The 20,897-nt window shown below is 46.1% G+C and overlaps 1 protein-coding gene across 7 annotated transcripts in view; it reads right to left on the bottom strand.

Annotated features, from left to right (window-relative positions):
- SIL1 (SIL1 nucleotide exchange factor) overlaps window positions 1–20,897 on the bottom strand; it is a 209,739-nt gene that overhangs the window by 140,582 nt on the left and 48,260 nt on the right. For 4 of the 7 annotated variants that reach the window (XM_081825720.1, XM_081825721.1, XM_081825718.1 and 1 more), the window contains 2 exons: window positions 17,469–17,583; window positions 11,019–11,154 (listed from right to left, as the gene is read on the bottom strand). In XM_081825720.1, the coding sequence (XP_081681846.1) occupies window positions 11,019–11,154; window positions 17,469–17,573 (241 nt within the window). In that variant the 5' untranslated portion in view covers window positions 17,574–17,583. Of the gene's footprint in view, window positions 1–11,018; window positions 11,155–17,468; window positions 17,584–20,488; window positions 20,622–20,765; window positions 20,886–20,897 lie in introns of those variants that run through there. The other 3 variants (XM_081825724.1, XM_081825719.1, XM_081825717.1) reach the window with 3 other exon arrangements.

The following is a 20,897-nucleotide window of genomic DNA, read 5'->3' as shown; positions in this document are numbered from 1 at the left end:
AGTGTACGGAGACACCGCAGTCACAGGATTTAAAAACAACAAACAAACAAACAAAAAACAAAACAAAACCAGAAACTTCTGAGACTGCTTTTCCATGTCATGCCCAGAAATGTCCAACACACCCTGGCACTTCCTCTTTCAAATTAGGCTGTTTGGAAAAGCTGAGGCACAACCCATTCATGTAGCAGGAATGGGGGTGCGGGAGGGGTGTCAAGGGACAGGGCTATGGGAGACAGGGTGGGAAGAATTCCAGCTGCACTCCAGGATTTGTTTTTAATGCTTATAACTTTAGATCACTCAGTTGCACAGACTTGATTTTTCCCAAATAGCCTCTCTGGCAATGCTAATATGTTTTTCCTCTCATTCTGACTGATCAGCGAAATACATGGCTGGAAGGATTGCCTTGGAAGTAATTTCTTTGATGCTAGCAAAACTGAGAAAATATTTCCCCAACTACACACCCCCACATCTATCCATCCCTGCCACCTGCCACTCAGCTGCAGGTAAAGGCCATTACAGTAAAGAAGGAAAGGAGGCAGAGGGCAGGCAGCAAGGGAGGGTAGAAGGGAGAAGGACTCCGAGTATGAAAATGAGGAAGGGAGAGAGAACATTTTGTTCAAAGTGAGTCACTACAGAACCCAGACTTTCACTGACATGCATAAGCAGGGCTAGATGATGCCAGCAAATAGGTGAAAAGACAGCCTTCCTTTGAGCTGTCTCTTCCTTCTCCCCACTGCCCTTCAACTCCCCAAGTGCCCCCGCCAACCCCATCACTAAGATGGACTTGTATAAATCTGACATTGCAACAGGCTGCCCCTATTACTGCTGACTGTATGCAAGAGTCCCTCCCCTTTGAAATCTACCACTGTATATCTAAGTCCAAGGTATCTTCAGCTAAGTATATTGATCAAATACAAGTTGAAATGCTAATGGTCTTTAGGGAACAATTCCTCCAGCTTCCCCACCTGCAATCTAACCTAGGGAGAATCTAAAGCCAGCTAAGAGCCCCCAAATCAGACTGCATACAAGGCTACTTGATCCACTGTGTTTAGGGACATCTGGATCTATTCCTGATCCCTAAGATTTAATCTAGGAAACAAAGCTTGAATAATTCTGCATCCTCTTGAATAATTTCCACTTCTCAATGTCAAGAGCCTCTAAAATTCACATTACTTTGTTCCCACATAGACCTCAAACAGCATTGCTTTCAAGCAATGATCTTGCAGATTGAAATCCTGGGAACAGCAGTGGGATTTGGGACCCTTCACTGATGGACCACGGGCTTCAAAAGAGACCAAGAGAAGAGGTAACCACTCCTTGATGCAGCACCTTGAGACCTCCGTTAAATAATGTATACAAAGCACCAGGGACAAGGGGGGTTCCCCAAAAAATGTTGGTTTTCCTTCCTTCCCCAACAGCTAGACTAGAGTTCCTGGGTCCTATTCTGCCTCAGTCATTCTTGGTCCTGACAGTCTAGACAACCTCCTCACCCTCTATCCAAAAGCCTGACTTGGCAAAGCCAGGATGGCAGAATGGAGATTAACAAGATTATTTTTATACAACATGTGGAGGGCTGCTGGGATGGGGGAATAGAGAGAGTTTTCTTTTTTTCCCCTAGACAAAAAAAAATTTTTATCAATATACCCTATTAGTATTGCACGAAAACTCACCTCTACCCAGATAAACTAATTATGTCTACAGATAATCAAATCTGAAAACTTTTAATCCAAAGAAATGGTTCTTTCCTTTCAAATAACTGCTTATACAAACCCAAAACAGACCAATCTGTAATTAAAGAAATCAAAATACAACTCAATCTTTGTTTGCCCAAATCAACTTATTAGTTTATGAACAATATCAAAACAAAACCCCACAGGAACAGAAATACAATCAGCCTGATTAGAGCACAAGCACCAAAAGGCTCATAGAGCCCCCTGCACACTAGTTCTGCTTCATTCAGGTTCTATTCAGGGCTACTTAAGAAGATCAGTGGCTAGCAGGGTACCACTCCAGCTCTGACTTTGGACACTGTCAGGGACCTACAAAAGTCTTGATATTCCCTGGTTCAGAAAGGACAAAGTTGGAGCAATTTCAGAGGAGCTTCTGGTAAAGCCCCCCAGCTTGCCCCATAGGTCACACAAAGGTCTCCTTACTATCAAGGACATTCCAACAGTCCCCTTAATGATGTGTCTGCCCATTAGGTCTCATACTCCAGCTATCCCAGTCTGGGGCTCAGATTGCTCTAGAAAGTCACCAAATCCAATGATCCTGGCCCCCGACAAAGTCAGGCTAGGCTGTCAAATGCCAAAGGGCCTTTTTTTTTTTTTTTTTTTAAGGTAGGCACCGTGCCCAGCGTGGAGCCCAACTGGGCCCTTCTTGGCACGACACCACTTAGTTCTGACCACTTGATTGTCTCAGCATCTTCCTCACAGAGGTTCTTCTCATCTCTCCATTCCTCAAGCACCCAATCAGGTCCTTCTCTTGCATCATCCAAGGTAGAAGCCCCACCCTCAGCCTGGCTCAGGAAACTTGAAGACATCTAAGTGAAGTTTCCTCAGTTTCCCACTACATCCTTCCCATTGATCCTTGTTGTCTCCTAGCTTCTGCTTCTCATTTCCAAGGCTCATCATATTCACCAGGCCAACACTTTCTATCTGCCACCTACACAATTTTATCTCATTATTGGTCTCCTCTCTGGGATTTCAAATCTGTCAAGACTGATTCCTTTCTCTTCTGCCTTCAAACGTACAAAAAAGCTCTCTCTGCTCAGCTTCAGTGACCCTGCCTCTGGGAGGTCTTCCCTTCAGGGCCCCTCCTCTGTATTCTTACCTAACTATATTCCTGTCTGGGGGTCCTCCTACACCATAAGCCCAGGCAAGCATTCGATGCCCACCATGTTATCTCTACCATCAAGCACTACATCTGGAACATCCTGGAACATACAACAAATGTAACATAAAATAGACAAGTTTTTTGAGGTCACTACCTCTGAAATTACTGTTTTAGTTCTCTTCTTCCACTTATTCTTAAACACCTCAAACCTAGGAGTTTCTATCATCTTTCTTCATTTCCTCATCTCCCATTCACAGCACAGTCCCTGACTGGACTCAACTACACACTCATAGTTTACACTTACTTACATTTTTAGTTCTATTGCCTTGTTAGCTCTCTTCATCTCTCCTCCCTCCCTCTCTCCCACCGCCCCCTATCTCTGACAGAGGGGACTCTGCCCACCACCATCTTCCCATTATTCCCTATCCATCTCTGCCTCTCCAGCCAGGGAGATGTACTCTCACTCTGAGGTCTCTGTTTATGTCATCCCCTTCCCATCCACTCATGCTTCCTACCTGTCCTCTTCTCTACCTAGTCAAATATTACCTCCTATTAAGTTACCAATCAATTCCTACCTCTAGTGCTGTGACAAAACCAAGAATGGAACAGGTTCTGGAGAAGGGCCTCATTCCAGCTCCAAGGCAGCCCCTTGAGAGCTATTTCCAGCCCTGGTGAGTCCCAACCTTGGAGACGGCCTGGACAGTCTTAGCCAGCAGAGTGAGGCCAATATTAGAGAAAGAAGGGAAGTCAGAACTACACAGATTATCTGAGCTAAAGCCAAGCCCTGGGCATGAGGGCTGGGACTGGTTTTGGCAGCTAGTTTTCCATAATCCCTACTCCAGTTTAAGTTTTTCCTTTCAGCCAGTTTGGGTACCCTGACCTTTGAGAGCTGAGGCTATGCCATTCTAATGCTAAGTAGTCTTTATTAAACCTCAGAGAGAACAGGTGGATGGAGGAAGCAGAGAAAGGGAAGAGTAAGGGCCTAGGGTAAGCATTAAGCATACACATGCTTGTTAGAAAGCGGACAGCCAACAGCTACTCTCCATCACCACCCAAGTCCACAGATTGCAAACTGGACCCTGGCCTACCCCATCCAGGTAATGAAGGCCAGATCCCAAACAGAGATGCTCTGTGCCAGTGCAGAGCTCAGCCAGCTAGTCTCAAAGTGGCCTCAGCCTTGGCAGTGACTGCCATGGAGTCCACAGGCTTTTCTGCCCTGGCCTCCACCTGTTCCCCCAGGAGGTGTGGGATTTGGCTGCTAAGGGGCAGTGGTCAGCCATCCTGGGAGAACGCCACAAATGGGAAATGAGGGCTCACTGAAATGAAGAGATCTAAACCGTACTCATGGAACCTTCTGGGGCCTTCATGTATTCCAGCCCACCTTCCTTTTCTCCCCCAGGACAAGGTAATTTGGAGCCTCAGAAAATGCTCTTACGGGCCTCAAAAGGCCTGGCATCCTGCTATGCCCCAAGCAGTTCTCCTGACAAATTCTTATTACCAAGATACAAAAGAGATGCTCAGAGCAGAGAATGCGTAACAAAGACTTTGTAGGTGGTTGTAGTGATGGAGATGGGCCAGAAGTATAGGTAGGAAAGAACAAATAAAGCTCTCAGGGAATCCCCAGAAGACTTGAAAGGCTTCGAAATGGAGGGGGGTGGGGGGAAGGCACCGTGCAGAAAGAAGTAGCACCAAAGATAAGCTCTGTTGAACACTTCATCCTTTAAAGTTGCTGGACATAGCAACTTGTGTTCAAGAGAGGAGACAGACTATCCTAACACCACACAAAAACCACCCTGTTTCCTCTATCTGGCCCCTGTTACACCTTTCCAGTACTGCACTTGAGCCAGGGAAAGATCAGCAGAGGCCTACTGTTAGACCTCCCTCAGGCCATTACCTTCTAGTGGCAGCCAACAAGTCCCACTGCACCACTCTGATAAGACACAGGAGCTTAGGTATAAACTGCCCTTAACCGATACTCCCATAGTCACCCACCGCTCATGGGCATGTGAGCATACACGCACGCTCGAGTGCCTGTGCAGGAAGGATGGGACAGAAGCAGGTCATACACTTGCGGACCATCCTGGAAATGAGATGACCCATAAGAAAGATCTCTCCACACCAGGGGAGAAAGGGAGGGTCACCTGCCTCCCAGCCACAGAGCTGGGGAGATGGCAGAAGGCACCAGGAGCTTTGCCCCTGAGTCCCACCTCAACTCATTCTGTGAGGTATTAAAAAAAAAAAAAAAAAAAAATCTGGTCTTTATCCTTAGTTCCTGGCACAGAGCTCCTAAAACCTTTGGTATTTACTGAGTGACAGGAGTATTTTTTGTTATTCCAGAGTTTATGCTGATGAGATGACTCTTGAGGGGTAGAGGACAGGGAGAAGGTAGCTTTAGATAACTTCAGGATGAGGGCAGGTCACCAGAAAGAGCAAGCCATGATTATACAGTTGGAACTTTTAGCCCCATCTGCTGACCTCTAGGGAGAGGAGAGAGGGCTGGAGATTGACTAAGTCATGGACATTGGTGATTGAACATGTGTATGAAATTCAACCTCCATAAAAGCCCCTGAAACATGGTTTCAGAGAGCTTCCAACCTGGTGAACATGCAGAAGATCTGGGAGGGTGGTGTACCCAGAGATGGCAGGGAGGCTCTGCACCCCTCCCCCAATACCATACCTTGCCCTATGTATCTCTCCCATTTGGCTGTTCCTGAGTTGTATCTTTTACAGTAAGCCAACAAACCAGAGTGTGTTCCTGAGTTCCCTGAGCTAGGAGGTGTTCTAGCAAATTATCGAACCTGAAGAGGGGATTGTGGGAATTTCCAATTTATAGCTGGTCAGTCATAAATACAGGGTGATCTGGGACTTGGAACTAGCATCTTAAGTAGATGCAGTGTCACTGAGACCTTTTTTTTTTTTAAAGATTTTTTTAATATATTTATTTATTCATGAGAGAGAGAGAGAGAGAAGCAGAGGGAGAAGCAGGCTCCCAAGGAGCAGGGAGCCCGATGCAGGACTCGATCCCAGGACCCTGGGATCATGACCTGAGCCGAAGGCAGACGCTTAACCGTCTGAGCCACCCAGGCGCCCGAGACCTTTAACTTATGGGATCGGACACTACCTCCAGAAATATGGAGTCAGAATTGAACTGCTGGACACGCAGGTGGTATCTGAGGACTAAAGAATCATACAGCCCCTTCCAAGCTGCAAGGGGCCAAAGGCCTCCCAGAGACAATCCCACAGAGTCACCCAGACCAGAGTCAGGCGCTCCTTCAGACAGATGTCCAGGGCCTGCAGGAAATCAGACTCCTCTCTTAAATACTTGAAACAGAGTAGTTGGCCTACTATAAATGAGGTTTTTAAAATTCAATTCCCTCCTATTGCTTGTGCAGATCTGAAATGATCTGACCAGATGGCTGGTGCTCTATAATTCTTGGATTGCTCTCATCAGTTGTTGATGATTTGGATTTTTTTTCTTTTCCTTTTTTTTTTTTTTTTTTTTTAACCCCCTCACACGAATGTGTTCCTGCACAGGCTTCCTGCGTGCTCCCATTAAGTGGGCTCTTTGTGCTGATGCCAATATTTCTGAGGTTCTGACAGCCTCCTCTTAGAAGTCAGCTCAGGTCAGTAGGGAGCCCCAGGTTTGCGCTTCCCTGAGCCCACATGGGGCCAACAAGCAGCACTGGCTGATGGGCAGGACAACAGGGCTCTTTGCTCAGGCTGCTTTGTCAACCTCCACTTCTCCTTCAGGTCCCCAAGGAAGGCAAGAGAGGTGTATTTTTTTTTAAATGACAACTATAGCCACTAACTATTTCCTAGATGCCAAGTCCTGTGTGAAACATTTTACATATGTTAATCTTGTTTTAGTCTCACATCATCTCTGGGAAGCAGATATTTTCAGATGAGGAAACGAAGGTTCAAAGATTCTTATCAACCTGGCCAAGAACATACAGCTCAAAAAGAGAACTTTCATGGGGTTGGAAGTTCAGCATCATAAAATTTGACTCACTGTTCCACAGAGATCTCAACACTATGGAGAGAAGGCCCTAGCCTCCCCACAGCCTCCTTTGTGCCCTCAGTGAGCACAGGACACTTCCACCAGAACATCCAAAACACTCTAGCACCTTTTTCTGTCTCTGTATCCTCTGTGAGACTATAAGCTACTGGAAGGTAGGAGTCAGGTCTCATTTGCTACTCAAAAAGAGAGCGTGGTACGGTGGTGAGGAGCTCAGCCTGGGGGCCGAAGCTTGTTTTGAATTGACTCTACCACTTATTGGTCATTTGGCTAAGTCACTTCTAAGACTCAGTTTTGTCTATAAAAATGAGGGTAGTTATAGCACTGACACAATCAACACTCAGTAACTGTGACATATTACTTGTATCTCTGGCTACGAGTACAGTGCCTGGCACAAGCAGCATCTCAGAAATGCCCAGGGAGCACAGACTCCACCACATTTGGCTGTGACTGGCCTCCTGTAGTAACAAGTACACAGGCACAACATCCTGGGTCTCAGGGGTCCTCCACCCCAGGACAAATTTCTGAATTGCTTGCCCAGAACCCATAGGACCTGCTAGCAAACAGCTTTCTTCTGCTTGCTTGTGAACAGCTGATGCTGAATCCACACTCAAATGGTTGCTGTGCCTCCGTAAGGTGAGACAGATCCCAAAATAAACCAGAAGACAGAGAGAGACAGGAAAATCACTTCCAGGAACAAGCGGCTCACAGTGAGGATGCTGACAGTAATAACAGAGGCGGTCAGACTTCAGCAGAGTGACCTGCAGCTGCTCCAGGGCTGAAAGGCTGGGGCCCAATACCCACCTGGCCTGGTGGGAAGGCCCATAAAGTCATGCATAGGTCCCCTGGTGTTCCAGGTCACAGCAGGCAGCCTGGAAAGCTACCTTCCTATGAGCCCAGACCATGTAGCCCAGGATGCCCTCCTTGGAGGCCTGAGGACAAGAGAGCTGAGGTCCTCCCTTCAGAGACATAAGGGGACAAAAGTTACCAAACTGGGGATAATAGCTGTCAACAAAAACTAGCCATTTTCTTAAAAGTCCCCAAAGATACTCCATCATCTTTCTTGTGCGAGGTCCCTGACTTCCAGGCAGAAAAAGCTGTGCTAACCCTTTCTGCTCCCTCATCAAAAATCTCTGCAGAGGGAAAGAGGGAGGGCACTTGAGGACCACAGAAGTCTCTCCCATTCACCGTAAGCCCCCTTCACCATTGAAGACCAGAGAGGATAGAAGCCTACACACTCACGCACACTTACTGGCATCCAATTCCACAATCAAATTTAAGGAGTAGCACAAATGGAGAATTTACCATTTAAAATCAGAACTGAGCATACTGACTAGTATCTTGATGTCAAAAACCCTCACACAGAGAGGACAGGACATTTCCCCCATATTACCAATGGGGAAACTGAAGAGGAGAAGGATTCAGTGACTCGCCCAAGATCCCCTAGATAGCAAAGCTAGGATTTGAACCCAGGACTGGCTGAGTCTAAAGTCTGTCCTCTTGGTATTATGCTAAGCGAAATAAGTCAATCAGAGAAAGACAATTATCATATGATTCACTCATATGTGGAATCTGAGAAACAAAACAGAGGAAAACAGAGGAAGGGAGGGAAAAAGAAAACAAGATGAAATCAGAGGGAGACAAACCATGAGAGACTCTTAATCATAGGAAATAAACTGAGAGTTGCTGGAGGGGAAGGGGGTGGGGAGATGGGGTAATTGGGTGATGGGCGTTAAGGAGGGCACATGATGTAAGGAGCACTGAACTCTACATCTGAAACTACTAATACACTATATGTTAATTAATTGAATATAAATAAAATAAATAAATATAAATAAATTAGAAGTCTGTCCTCTTAACTGCTAAATTATATTACCTCCCCAATCATGTACCCATCAAACAAGTTCCTACAACTGGTTACGTTCCTTTTAACACTCCTTCAAGTAGCTGTGTTGGAAGCTCCCAGGCAGCACTCAGAATGTGGGGGATTAAATATTATACTCTGATTGAAGGCAAGTGCCGGCTATCCACACAGACCACCGAGAGGTCAATTTGCTGCCAACAGATGCACCTACAAAATCTTCTTAATATAACAAACAGAAGACCTCAGTCCTGTACCGGGCCCAACAAAGTCTTCTCTGCCGCCACTGGTCTGACTCCACAGCAGCACACTCTGAATCACCCCACATCACACACTCAGGCCAGAATAAGCTTCTCACCTAACCTCCCCCCACCCATCCCACTTTGAGGGTGAGTATAGGCAAAAACACTCTTGGGATGGGGCAGGCATGACTAGAACCAGAACTGCTTTGCCCCCTGAGCTGTGGGGCCTGAGTGTCTGTGCTCAACCACAACACACCACTTTTGGGGCAGTTTCAAGGTAATTTGGTGCAGATTTTACAAGAGGCTCTTGAGAAACTAGAAGGCAGAGGGTGATGTCAATGGGTTATCAAGTTAAATGTGAAAATCAGTGTTCCACTCTAATTCTCCAGAAGGCACTCAGAGCCTTCAGCTTGCCCTTCTCACAAATGCTCGGGCTCTCCCTCCCCAAGGTTAGAGAGAGGGGCTCTTTTGTTTAAAATTAACACAGCAGCCCAACTGCCAGGTCAGAACTTCCAGGCTTGTTCTACAATGCGGGCCAGGGCCTTGAAGGGTGCCACAGGAACAGAGATGCTAGGATTAGGGGTCACAGGATATTGACCTCATCTGCTCTAAGCACCTGCCTGGTTACAAGTGGTATAAGCACTTTTAACCCCATCAAACCAGTGGAAACAGCCCACATATTCCATGCCCCATTCTGGTGAGGCCTCTTGTTTCGGTCCTCAAGGCTCAGGGAGCTCAGTTCTCAGAGAAGCTGCGGGAGGACAGCCAAAGGTCAGATCTGCTGAACCCCATACCACTGTTCTTTTTTTTTTAAAGATTTTATTTATTTGACAGAGAGAGACACAGAGAGAGAGGGAACACAAATAGGGGGAGTGGGAGAGGGAGAAGCAGGCTTCCCGCGGAGCAGAGAGCCCGATGCAGGGCTCGATCCCAGGACCCTGGGATCGTGACCTGAGCCGAAGGCAGATGCTTAACGACTGAGCCACCCAGGCACCCCCATACCTCTGTTCTTAAAACCTCCCTCTGCCCCATGCCTTGGGCTCCTACTTCACTTGCTTGGTGCTTCATCACTCTCCAGTGGCACCAACGACCTGTATGTAAGCCCAGCAGGAGTGCTAGTGCTACCAGAAAGTTGGCTGGCATGGTGAAGGCTGCCCCTTGCCAGCTCAGCAGCAACGGGGGCAGTGAGGACACAGTGATGAATACTGGCTCGGAGCTGATGAAACCACGGTGGCAGCTGCCACAGGGCAGACTGCAAACAGCCCACTCTTGAGAACAGACCCAAGTGTCCCCATAGTGGGGCTATAGTCAACAAGGCTGGGACTAGAAGGACAAAGGGGAGGAAGGTGGGTCTAGGCTCTGTGGTCAGTGACCTAGGATACATCAGCTGAATGACACAAGTCAACAAGCCTCAATGTTTTCATAGGAAAATGAAGACAATCACAGTTCCTACAGTTGTGAAGACTGAACAAGATTATGCACATGAAGCACCTAACACCGTACCTGAATATGGTAAACTCTCCACAAATGCGGGTTACTTTCTAAGCCATGGGCCCCGGTTCATGAAAGGGCTCGAAAGTTGCTCTTTCTGAGGATGCCCCATGTAGAAACCAGGCCAGGACCAGCCCCTGTTTCTTGGCACAGGTTCCTTTAGCAACAGAACACTCCTGCCCCGAACCGGTGCTCAGTACTCTCCCGTGAACAACATTTCAGCAGCACTGAGCCGAGCAGCAGAGCCTAAAATAGCATTTGCAGAGTGAGGCACATGTCACTGCCTCTTCTGTGTTTCAGAAGCGCAAGGAAAGAAAGTTTTCAATCACTTGCTCAGAAAGCTCGGCCACCCACCACCTGCCTCCCTTTCAGGGCACTCACATGCCGCAATCTCTGTTCTGCTGGAAAATGAAGGTCCCTAAGCCCTGCAGCAGCAGTCATCACTCGGAAGGACCGCACTGTTCCCCTCCAGTGGGCCACAGAGTGACTGCTCTTTCAAAGCAGCCCTGTGGGGACGAAGGACGTACGCACTTAGAATTCAGAGTATGTTTCACGGGGAGAGGGCTGGGCTGGGTACCTGGCCGAAGGGCCTGCCACTCATGGGTCGGGTGAAACACCTCCAGGACCTCGGAGTCCAGCTCCTCTTCTGCTGTGGTTTCCTTTCTCTCCACTTCTTTGGTCCTGCTCTTCTCTGGGCTGGTGAGCGCAAACTCCTTCAGAGAGAGGAAAACACAGGGCATGACCCACCATAGCTAGGCACCAGGCAAACAAAGAACATGGCCTGGGTGGTATAGCCTTATCCTCTGTCCTCCTCCCCTCCCCAGCCTTGTTTGGACCCTTCACAAGGTTAGCCTCAGAACCAGTATAAGTGAGGTGATACGGTTAAATGAACACACAGCATGTGTTATGTGTATAGGAGTAAGGAAAAACTTTTGTATATGAGTAAGGAAAAACTCCACAGTGTTCGTTACTATCTCTTTTTTAATTTAATTTATTTATTTGACAGAGAGAGAGACAGAGCATGAGCAGGGAGGAGAGGGAGAAACAGGCTCCCGGCTGAGCAGGGAACCCGACATGGGGCTTGATCCCAGGACCCTGGGATCATGACCTGAGCCGAAGGCAGACTCTCAACCAACTGAGCCACCCAGGCGCCCCAGTTCATTGCTATCTCAAGGGGGTTAAGGGAACAACCTGGGGAGAGGGGTTGGCAGAAGGAGACAGTAAGAGCCTTTTGCTTTTTTTTACTTGCCATGTTACTAAACTGTGTGATGTCTGAAACTCTCACCTACTTGCTCTTACAAATAAAAAAGATGTATTTAAAAGAAAAAATACATATATGAATGGGAGAATAGGTCTTCAAATGGCCACCCCAGACATACAAAAGCTGCCAGCTGAGGCCTGACTGATTCCTATGCAGCCCAGCAGGGCACAACAAGGGCCTGGCAATTCTCCAGGGTGTCTATAAGGCATGAATGACCTTCTGGGACATTACAATCCACGGTGAAAGGGCTGCAAGTGGGAAGCTGGGAGTCCAGCTGGGCTGAGGGGGGAAGAAGCCAAAGCTGAAAACCAATTCCTAAAACCTGTTTCCTTCCACCCCCTGGAGAGCATGGAGGATTAATGAGATGGTGTCTATGGAGCACTTTGAGCTCAGGAGACAGAGATGCAAGATAAATACAAAGTATTATTCATTTTGCTCCTTCCCGGCCTCCCATTCTTCCTGTCCCATTTTTAAACCTTTCTTGCATAAAAGCAGTAGGGCCTCAAGAAACTGTAACCAGAGGGTTCCAGAGCTCTGGGATAGCAAGGAGGAACCCCCAAATAGCACAATGGGAGGTTATTTCATCCTTCACCCCTCCGGAGTCATCCCCTAATAACAGAGAGCATATTTCGTGAATTCCTATGAACCCAAACCTGAGCTAGGACCTTTACACACATCTCATTTTGGTTTCCCAACAATCCTAACCCTGCATGGGAGGTAGCAATGCATCTCTTCCAAGCAGCACCCCAGCTCCAGAAAGGCATCCCCAGCTACCCAGTACCTAAGGGTCTGACCTTTAAGTAACTGTCAGAGGAAAGGGCAAGGTGTTTAGTTAATGATCATGACAATGTAAAGCCCCTCCAAGGATGTTTACATTTTAACAAGAAATACAGGCATGAAATTCAGATGGCAGGATTTCAGATCTTGTTAAGGACCGGTAAGGAAGAGATCTTGGACGAGAAGAAGCCCTCAAATCATGTCACAAGTAATGAGAAGCAAAGACTACAGCATGGTGGTTAAGAACTCAAGCTCCATATCACATAACCAGAAGTGCAAATCCTAGTTTCTTGTGACTCCTGGGAAGTTACTTAATTTTCTAAGCCCGCTTTCACATTTGTGAAGTGGAAGTAACAGCGACATCTAGCTCATACATGAGATGAGGCACCACCTTGCAAAACACTAGCCCTGGGTATGTGGTAGCCATTACTCTTATTACTTGTAAAGACAACCATAGGTTCCAGGTTGGATGAGTCTGTGCTAGGACATCCAATAGTGACTCTACACTATGACAGGACTCAGGCAGGTCAGGTATGGGTTGTGGTCACCTGAGCCGCCTGGGGCCCATCAAACCTCTTGTACCCCTTCAACATGGAGTTTGCACAGATCTGAGCTCAAAAGAAAACTAGGAGCAGAACAGCAGCCATGCTTGTGGGACAGAATGGCAGGAGACATTGGCCAAAAGCTGTTATTTCCTAAGAGCAGGCTCTGTGTCAGTCTCTTTCATCAGCGTGCTCCCATGCCCAGCACAGGACTTAGTTTACCGTCATCCAAGAACAAAGGAATGAAGGAACAAGCCTCTCCACAGCCAGGTATGTGTTCTGGATGCCTTGCACTGAGGCAAGCCCAAAACAGCATGCCCGCTAGAACCCAGGGAGTAGTCCCACATTCCAGAACAAAGACTACCTTGTCCACAAAATAACCAAAACCTATGTAATCCAGGGCCCATCCATGCTGGTCAGCCTCTGCCATGAGCACCATACACTGGACCATGGGACTAGGGGAATGTTAATAAAATTTACCTCCAAAGTGTGTGGGTCAAAGGCCTCAAGGGGCCAAGGACGGCCGGGTGTCCAACAATGGGGAGTGCTTGTGCTGTGAAAACTGGAGCCCTCCTGCCTTGACTAAGGAACACAGCTGCTACTCAGCTGGTTCACCACTGCCATGAGAAAAAGAAAACAGAGAAACAGATTTTTACGTCAACTTTCCTTATTTTAGAACACTATGAGGGCCAAACTAAACATCTCTAAGCCTTAAACTGCAGCTCTTGTTTTAGTCTATTAGCCAGGTAAGTCCTGGCAGGTGTGGCTGTAAACAAGCCACCAAATTCTCATCATCAAGAGAAGCAGAAAGAGGCAACAGGAATGGTGAGGATGAAAACATGGCAGAAAGCCCTTCAAACTCTAAGCTGAGCCCGTGTTCATTCTCTTGACTAGAAGCTGAGAAAGCCTCTTTTCCTAGATTTCTTTTAAGGTCAATAGAGTAAATTCAAAAAGGAGACTGATGAACCCCTGAGCCACATGCCTCAAGCCCTAGAGGAGCTAATAATCCCGCCACTGCTCCAAATGCTTTTTGAGCTTCCGCTTGGTGTCACCTCTGAAGCAGATTTTAAGCTACACACACACACACACACACACGCACACACACACACGTGCGTGCACGCACATGATCTGCCATTATTTTACAGTACAAATCAGTCTTTAGTGCGGGTAATAGAAAATTGGTGCTCCTCTGATCAGCTCACCCTATTCACCAAATCTAACTCTGAGTGACTTTGGACTATTGCCCAAATCACATCTGACAAGCACTGAGGGCGGAGGTCGATTCAAAAGGGACATTCCAGAAAAGGTTCTGAGAAAAAGCAGGTCACGGGGATGAGGCTGTAATGGTAACAGCAGCTCCCAACCGTAGCTCCAGGCTATAAAGTGCCTTCCACGCCTCACAACTCAGCCAAGTTTCATCTGTGAAGCACACACTTTCATTCCCATTTTACAGATGAGGAGAGGTACAGGGCCTGTGCAAAAAATCACACTGCTAAGAAAAGCAGAGCAGAGATTTAAGTCAGGCCTGCCTGGCTCCAAAGCCCATGCAGGAATTTGGACTCCCTTCTGTGTTTCTGTTCTTAGTCATGTGTCCTAATGGCTATGCCCTGCATGCTGAGGGAATGAAGGGGTAGGGGGGACAGGGAGATCACCCTAGCATGTCTTCTAGCACATCCCCCACTCCCAGGGGAAAGGGAAGACTTTCATGGACCAAGTAAAAAAACCACAGTCCCAGAGAAAGGACAAGCAAGACTAGCCTCTCTGAGCTCAGGCAGTGTGTCCTGTGTCCTTAACAGGAGATAAAGACCAAGAGGTGGCAGAAGCCAGCCATACCTTGGTCAACTCTCAAGTAAACCCCACATCTCGTGCCCTCTCAGCTGGCTTCTCGGGGCTCCATTCCATGCTGAAACCTCAGCACTCTCTTTTCCCTGCCACCATCACTCCAAATACCAATTTCTTGTCAACTGACTAGCAAGATATTCCAGCTAAGGTGTTAGCTGACAACAGCTTACCATGTCTCACTTCCTTGCACTTGTATCTGAATAAGAGATTCTTAAAGACCAAAGCCTTCAAGATCCAGGAGAATGAATAATCTCCAATGGTAAGTTGACTGATGCTGTGACAGAAACAAACTGCCAGGGCAACATTCTGGGGCAGGACCCCTACCTGAGAGAGCCCTACATTAAACCATAAAAGCAGCCACCCCCTTACTAAAAATAACCGCTGACATTTATTGACCATACTCTGCCAGTCCCAACGCTAGGTGCTCTATATATGTAATTACATTTCATCTACACTGAAATCTTAACAGAAAGGATCAACCCTATTTTCTGGATGAGGAAACAAAACTCAGAAATGGCCAAATTGCCAATGTAGGTGGCAAAAGGGAACTTACCAAGGGTCTGAGCTCCTTCCACCGGTCCCACTACCTTCCACATCGCTCACTATCTTCCTGAAGTCCAGGATACCACACAACCACACCCCTTCAGCATCCACACTGCTCCTAAGCTGTGGCACCCCAGAGATGTAGGACAACAGAATCCAGGAAAGGTGGCTGGCTCCACATCATACCCTGATACACACAACCTTTCCTGGGTGGCCATTAACCTGCACAAAAGCCCTTGGGAGGACAATTCCAGGTCACCAGGATCTCTTGCCTGGACTCCAGGCTCTGAAGAAAGGATCATAACCACCCCCATCTCCCCCACCACCCATTTTCACTGTTTTGAAGGTGGCTGGCTGCATAATTTGGATTTTAAATGCCAACAGGGCAGCAATTTTTATGGTATGAGAGAAAAGATGCTTCAACTCCTACTTGTGCTTAGCACATGATGAAAGATTATGACAAATGGATACAGCTTAGGAACAGACATAAGGATAAAAGTAGCTTCTGTTGATGAAAGTCAGTATTAACATTTTTCTGAGACTAGACTCAATAGAGCTAATATAAGTGGGCCAGAATAATTATGGCTCTGAAAACTCATCTATTTGGTTGGACTATTATCCAAAAGGGACTTACTAACACACAGTCCTTAAGCAAATTCATCAGCACGTTTTTGTTAATTGTGCATCTGCTAAAGCTCATGATGGGGAGCACCAGATCCCCGTGAGCTGCAGGTTGGGTCAGGGGGACGGGATGTAGCCCTGATCCCTTGAGACACTTGTGTGCTTTTCTGGCCAAGGCTATGCCAAGGACAGACCCTAACTCATGCTGTGACCAGTCCCACCCTCAGGGGCCAATGGGATCTCATCCTCATTATCCTTGAGGAAAAGGCCCAAAAAACAAAAAAAACCCACAAAAAACAACCACAAAAAAACCCCAGCACCAGTAAGATCTTAGAGAACACTAAAAGCTCAAAAGAATTCGTGACTCCTAACTGCACTTTCTCTTCTGCTCCACAAAGTGGGGAGAAAGGCAGAGAGAAAACAAATGACTTTAGAGAGAAGGTGGAAGCTTGCCATGAGCCAGAGGTGAACCTCAGCTGAGCTGCATTGTTATTAAATTCATCACAATTGTCATTTGCACTTCAAGGCCCTCCTGCTCCAAAGCCTGCAGCACTTACCCAGCATTTAGTAGGAGCCCCTGGGGTTGGGGAAGGTGGCCAGGGGAGAGTGAAACTGTCAGAAAGCTGACAGTCAAGGCTTCTCTTGACTGTCAAGGGGGCATTGGGAGCTGGTCAAGGGCAGGCTGTAGCTAGGGCCAGCCAGGGAAACAGGGCCAGGAGCCTTGGCGTGCTGCAGCCAGGCCAAGCTCAGAGCCTTCTCAGTCATTCTACTCCTGCCTGTGGCAGTGACAGAAACCCTGAGCAGTTAGGTCTAGGTTAATGAAGAGAGGCCTGGAATGAACAGGAAGAAAAGGACAGAAGGAAAGAGAACAGAGAGACAGAGACAGACGGAGAAAGCACAAGGAAGACAGGAGTAGAGGAAGAAGCAGAGTCTTACTTGGTGCTCACGACACAGGCAAGCAGCTCTTGGGGAGAATCCTGACCTTCCCAATTCTGCCACAAACTAGCTGAATGATCCTGGCCAAGTTACTTAATGTCTCTGAGCCTCGAGATCCTTCTCAAAATGAGGATAATTAACTGTAGTTGTCTACATTGTAGGGTTGTTGAGGGGATTAAATGAGAATACACATAAAGCACTTAATAAACCACTTGGTACATGGTAAATTCATCATTATTGATATTATTGTATCATCATCATCATCATCATCATATTTTCTCCAAAGGGAAACTATACTATGAGCTTTAAACAGAGGCCAGAGGAGTAAGGTGTGGGGTTGGTGGCGGGCGGTGGGGGGGTGGAGAAGTACCCATATACCCTGATCCAGTGCTGCCCACATTCCTGTAAGAAAAATAAAAGCTCACCCTACTCCCACAGAAGCCTTGATGGCATGGAGGTTTTCTTGGACCTTACAGGGATTCTTCTATTTGCGCTAAATATTTACCGGGTTCTGATGACTGAGGCAGAAGGTGAAGCAGGAAGCCATCAGCAGCCCAAGCAGCATTCCCAGAAGAGCCATCCTAGAAGGGGGCAGGTCCTGGAGAGCCATAGATATAGACCTGAGGAAAATAAAAAAGAAAACAGAAGGTCAACAGGAAGCTGGTGCCTGATACCCCAGCACTGTGATTCCTAAGATGTCACTTGTTCAATAGATAAGACATTTTCCGCATAGAGGTACCAAAGGTCTTCTACCACAGGATAAGAGCTAAAGGAAGCCGAGGCGCCTGGGTGGCTCAGTCATTAAGCATCTGCCTTTGGCTCAGGTCATGTCCCAGGGTCCTGGGATCGACCCCCGCATTGGGCTCTCTGCTCCGCGGAAAGCCTATTTCTCCCTCTCCCACTCCCCCTGCTTGTGTTCCCTCTCTCACTGTGTCTCTCTCTGTCAAATAAATAAAATCTTTAAAAAAAAAAAAAAGATCTAAAGGAAGCCTCCATCTCCCATAAGGAGTTCAGCCACTCATGGGCAGATACGCCTTGGTTGGTAGCATAGAGCCAAGGAGGACTCTTACATGAGATACAACAGTTGTGGTTCCTTACTTCCTCATTATCAACTTGCCAGGTTGTACAGGGTGGTATTGGCTATGACAGTGAGAGAAAGAAACTAACCAATTTATTTGTGTGTGAACACACCTGAGCCCAAACCCTCATAAGCCTTCATAATCATTCACTTCTAAACCATGCTCACTGTTATACCTGAAGAAAGCTGCCATCAGTATCCCAACAACCAGCAAAGTTCAATATTCCCAAGCCACAAAGCCTTACACATCGCTTTTCAAATGGCCAAACAATTTTGGGAGGCCAGGGGAGGGCCTGAAGCACAGGCCCTAGTACCTGTGAAAATTAAAAAAGGATAAAAGGATATCCCATGTTCATGGATTAGTGACTTAATATTGTTAAGATGACAATACTACCCAAGGCAATACGCAGATTCAATGCAATCTCTATCAAAATACCAGTGCTGTTACAGAAGTGGAGAAACCCATCCTAAAGTACATATGGAATTTCAAGGGACTCATAACAGCTAAAAAGATCTTGGAAAAAAAGAACAAAGTTAGAAAACTTGTATTTCCTGATTTCAAAACTTACTACAAAGCTACAGTTATCACAACAGTGTGGTACAGCCTTAAGGACAGACATAAGGACCAATGGAATAGAACTGAGGACCCAGAAATAATCATGTATGATCAACTTATTTTCAACAAGGGTACCAATACCACTCCATGGGGAAAAAACAGTCTCTTCAACAAACTGCTCTGAGACAAGTAAACAGCCACATGCAAAAGATGAGATGGACTCTTCCCTTACACCACATACAAAACTTAATTCAGAATAGATCAAAGACTGGGGCGCCTGGGTGGCCCAGTCGTTAAGCATCTGCCTTCGGCTCAGGTCATGGTCCCAGGGTCCTGGGATCGAGCTCCGCATCGGGCTCCGCATCGGGCTCCCTGCTCGGCAGGAAGCCTGCTTCTCCCTCTCCCACTCCCCCTGCTTGTGTTCCCTCTCTCTCTGTCTCTCTGTCAAATAAATAAATAAAATCTTTAAAGAAAAAAAAAATAAATCAAAGACCTAAATTTAAGAGCTAAACTTTTAGAAAAAAAAAAAAACATATAGAAAATCTTCATAACCTTAGATTTGGCAGTAATTTCCTAAAAAGGACACCAAAACCACAGGTAATTTAAAAAAATAGGTAAATTGAGCTCCATAGATATTTTAGAACTTTTGTGCCTCAAAAGACATTATCAAGAGAGTGAAAAGACAACGAACAAAATGGGAGAAAATACTTGCAAATCACCTATCTGATAGGGTTTAATAACCAGAATATATCAACAACTCCTACAACTCAACAACAAAAAAACAAGCAACCCAAATTAAAAACAGGCAAAGGACTTGAACAGACATTTCTCTAAAGAAGATAAACAAATGCCAATAGGAACATGAAAATATTCTCAACATCATTAATCATTAAGGAAATGCAAATCAAAGCCACATTGATTTACTACTTCACATCCACTATGATGGCTGTAATTTTTTTAAAAAAGGAAAATAACCTATATTAACAAGGATGCAGACAAAATGGAACCCTTATACATTGCTGGTGGGAATGTAAAACACTGTGGGACAAAGTTTATCAGTCCCTCAAAAAGCAAAACACAGAATTACCTTATGATCCAGTAATTCCACCCCTAGGTATTTATTCCACACAACAGATCTGAAAACAGTGACTCAAACAGATAGTTCCATATGAATGTTCATAGCAGCATTATTCACAATAGCCAAAAGGTGGGAACAACCCCAATATCCATCAACAAATGGAGTTTTTTAAATGTTGTATATACATACAATGGAATATTATTTAGTCATAAAAAGAATGAAATTCTAATACATGCTTCAACATGAATCAACCTTGAAAACGTTATATGCCAAGTGAAATAAGCTAGACACAAAAGAAAAGATATTGCTATGAATCTACTTAAATGAATTCTCTTCAGCAGGCAAATTCAGAGAGACAGAAAGTAGATTACAGGTTACCAGGGGAGTTACTGCTTAATGGGTTTCTTAGTGAAACAATTTTGGTCAGTACACTAGAGTGGCAGTCAAGAGAACTTAATCCAAATTGCTGAATCACTATATATACTATATACCTGAAACTAATATTACACTCTATGTTCACTAACTGGAATTTAAATAAAAACGTTAAAAAAAAGAGAGCGAGAAACACGTGTACTTTAAAAAAAATTGGCAAATGATCTAGAAAGAAGGGCAAAAATAAAAACAAAATGAAACAAGCTAAACATTTTTAAGAAGCCTTAGGAAAAGTCAGGACATGTCAGCATTAGTCCAGACCCTTATAAAAGGCTTGTGTGTTGGTCACTCGGCCCTAATATACCCTACTAGGCAGTTTACTCAATAGAGGCTTAACTATGTTCGTTATAGGGGAACATCTCTGAAGAGTATGGTATTTACCTTTTCTCTTTGCTCTTCCTGTCATACTCCGCATTCCACCACAGGAAATTGGTCCTGTAACAGGACTGCAGTGGACCTAAAGCCCTGTCTGAACCCATTCTCAGAAGTTATTACCCCCTTGCCCAGCCCACACCTTCTCAGAGGCAGACGGAAACTTTCCCTAAGGACATCTGGAGCCATAAAGGAAAACAGCCCTGCTGGACCGGCACTGTGCTAAAAAAGCATAGCCAAATGGAAAAGCAAAGGCTTTGACACTAAAAATAGCTGCTACACTCACCCAGAAGCAAAAGCCTTTGCTTTCTGCCAGCTTCTCCTCTCTTTTTTCGTCGACAAAATGGAACGGCTGAGTGCCACATGAGCTTTCCCCAGCAGCCTGGCTCCCTGGGGCACCAACACACTGAAAGGCAGG

Source organism: Leptonychotes weddellii, chromosome 7 (genome assembly GCF_054177405.1).
Source record: "Leptonychotes weddellii isolate Sample4059 chromosome 7, ASM5417740v2, whole genome shotgun sequence".
Taxonomy (NCBI): domain Eukaryota; kingdom Metazoa; phylum Chordata; class Mammalia; order Carnivora; family Phocidae; genus Leptonychotes; species Leptonychotes weddellii.
Note: the sequence above shows the minus strand (reverse complement) of the source record. Positions and strands in the feature narration are given on the sequence as shown.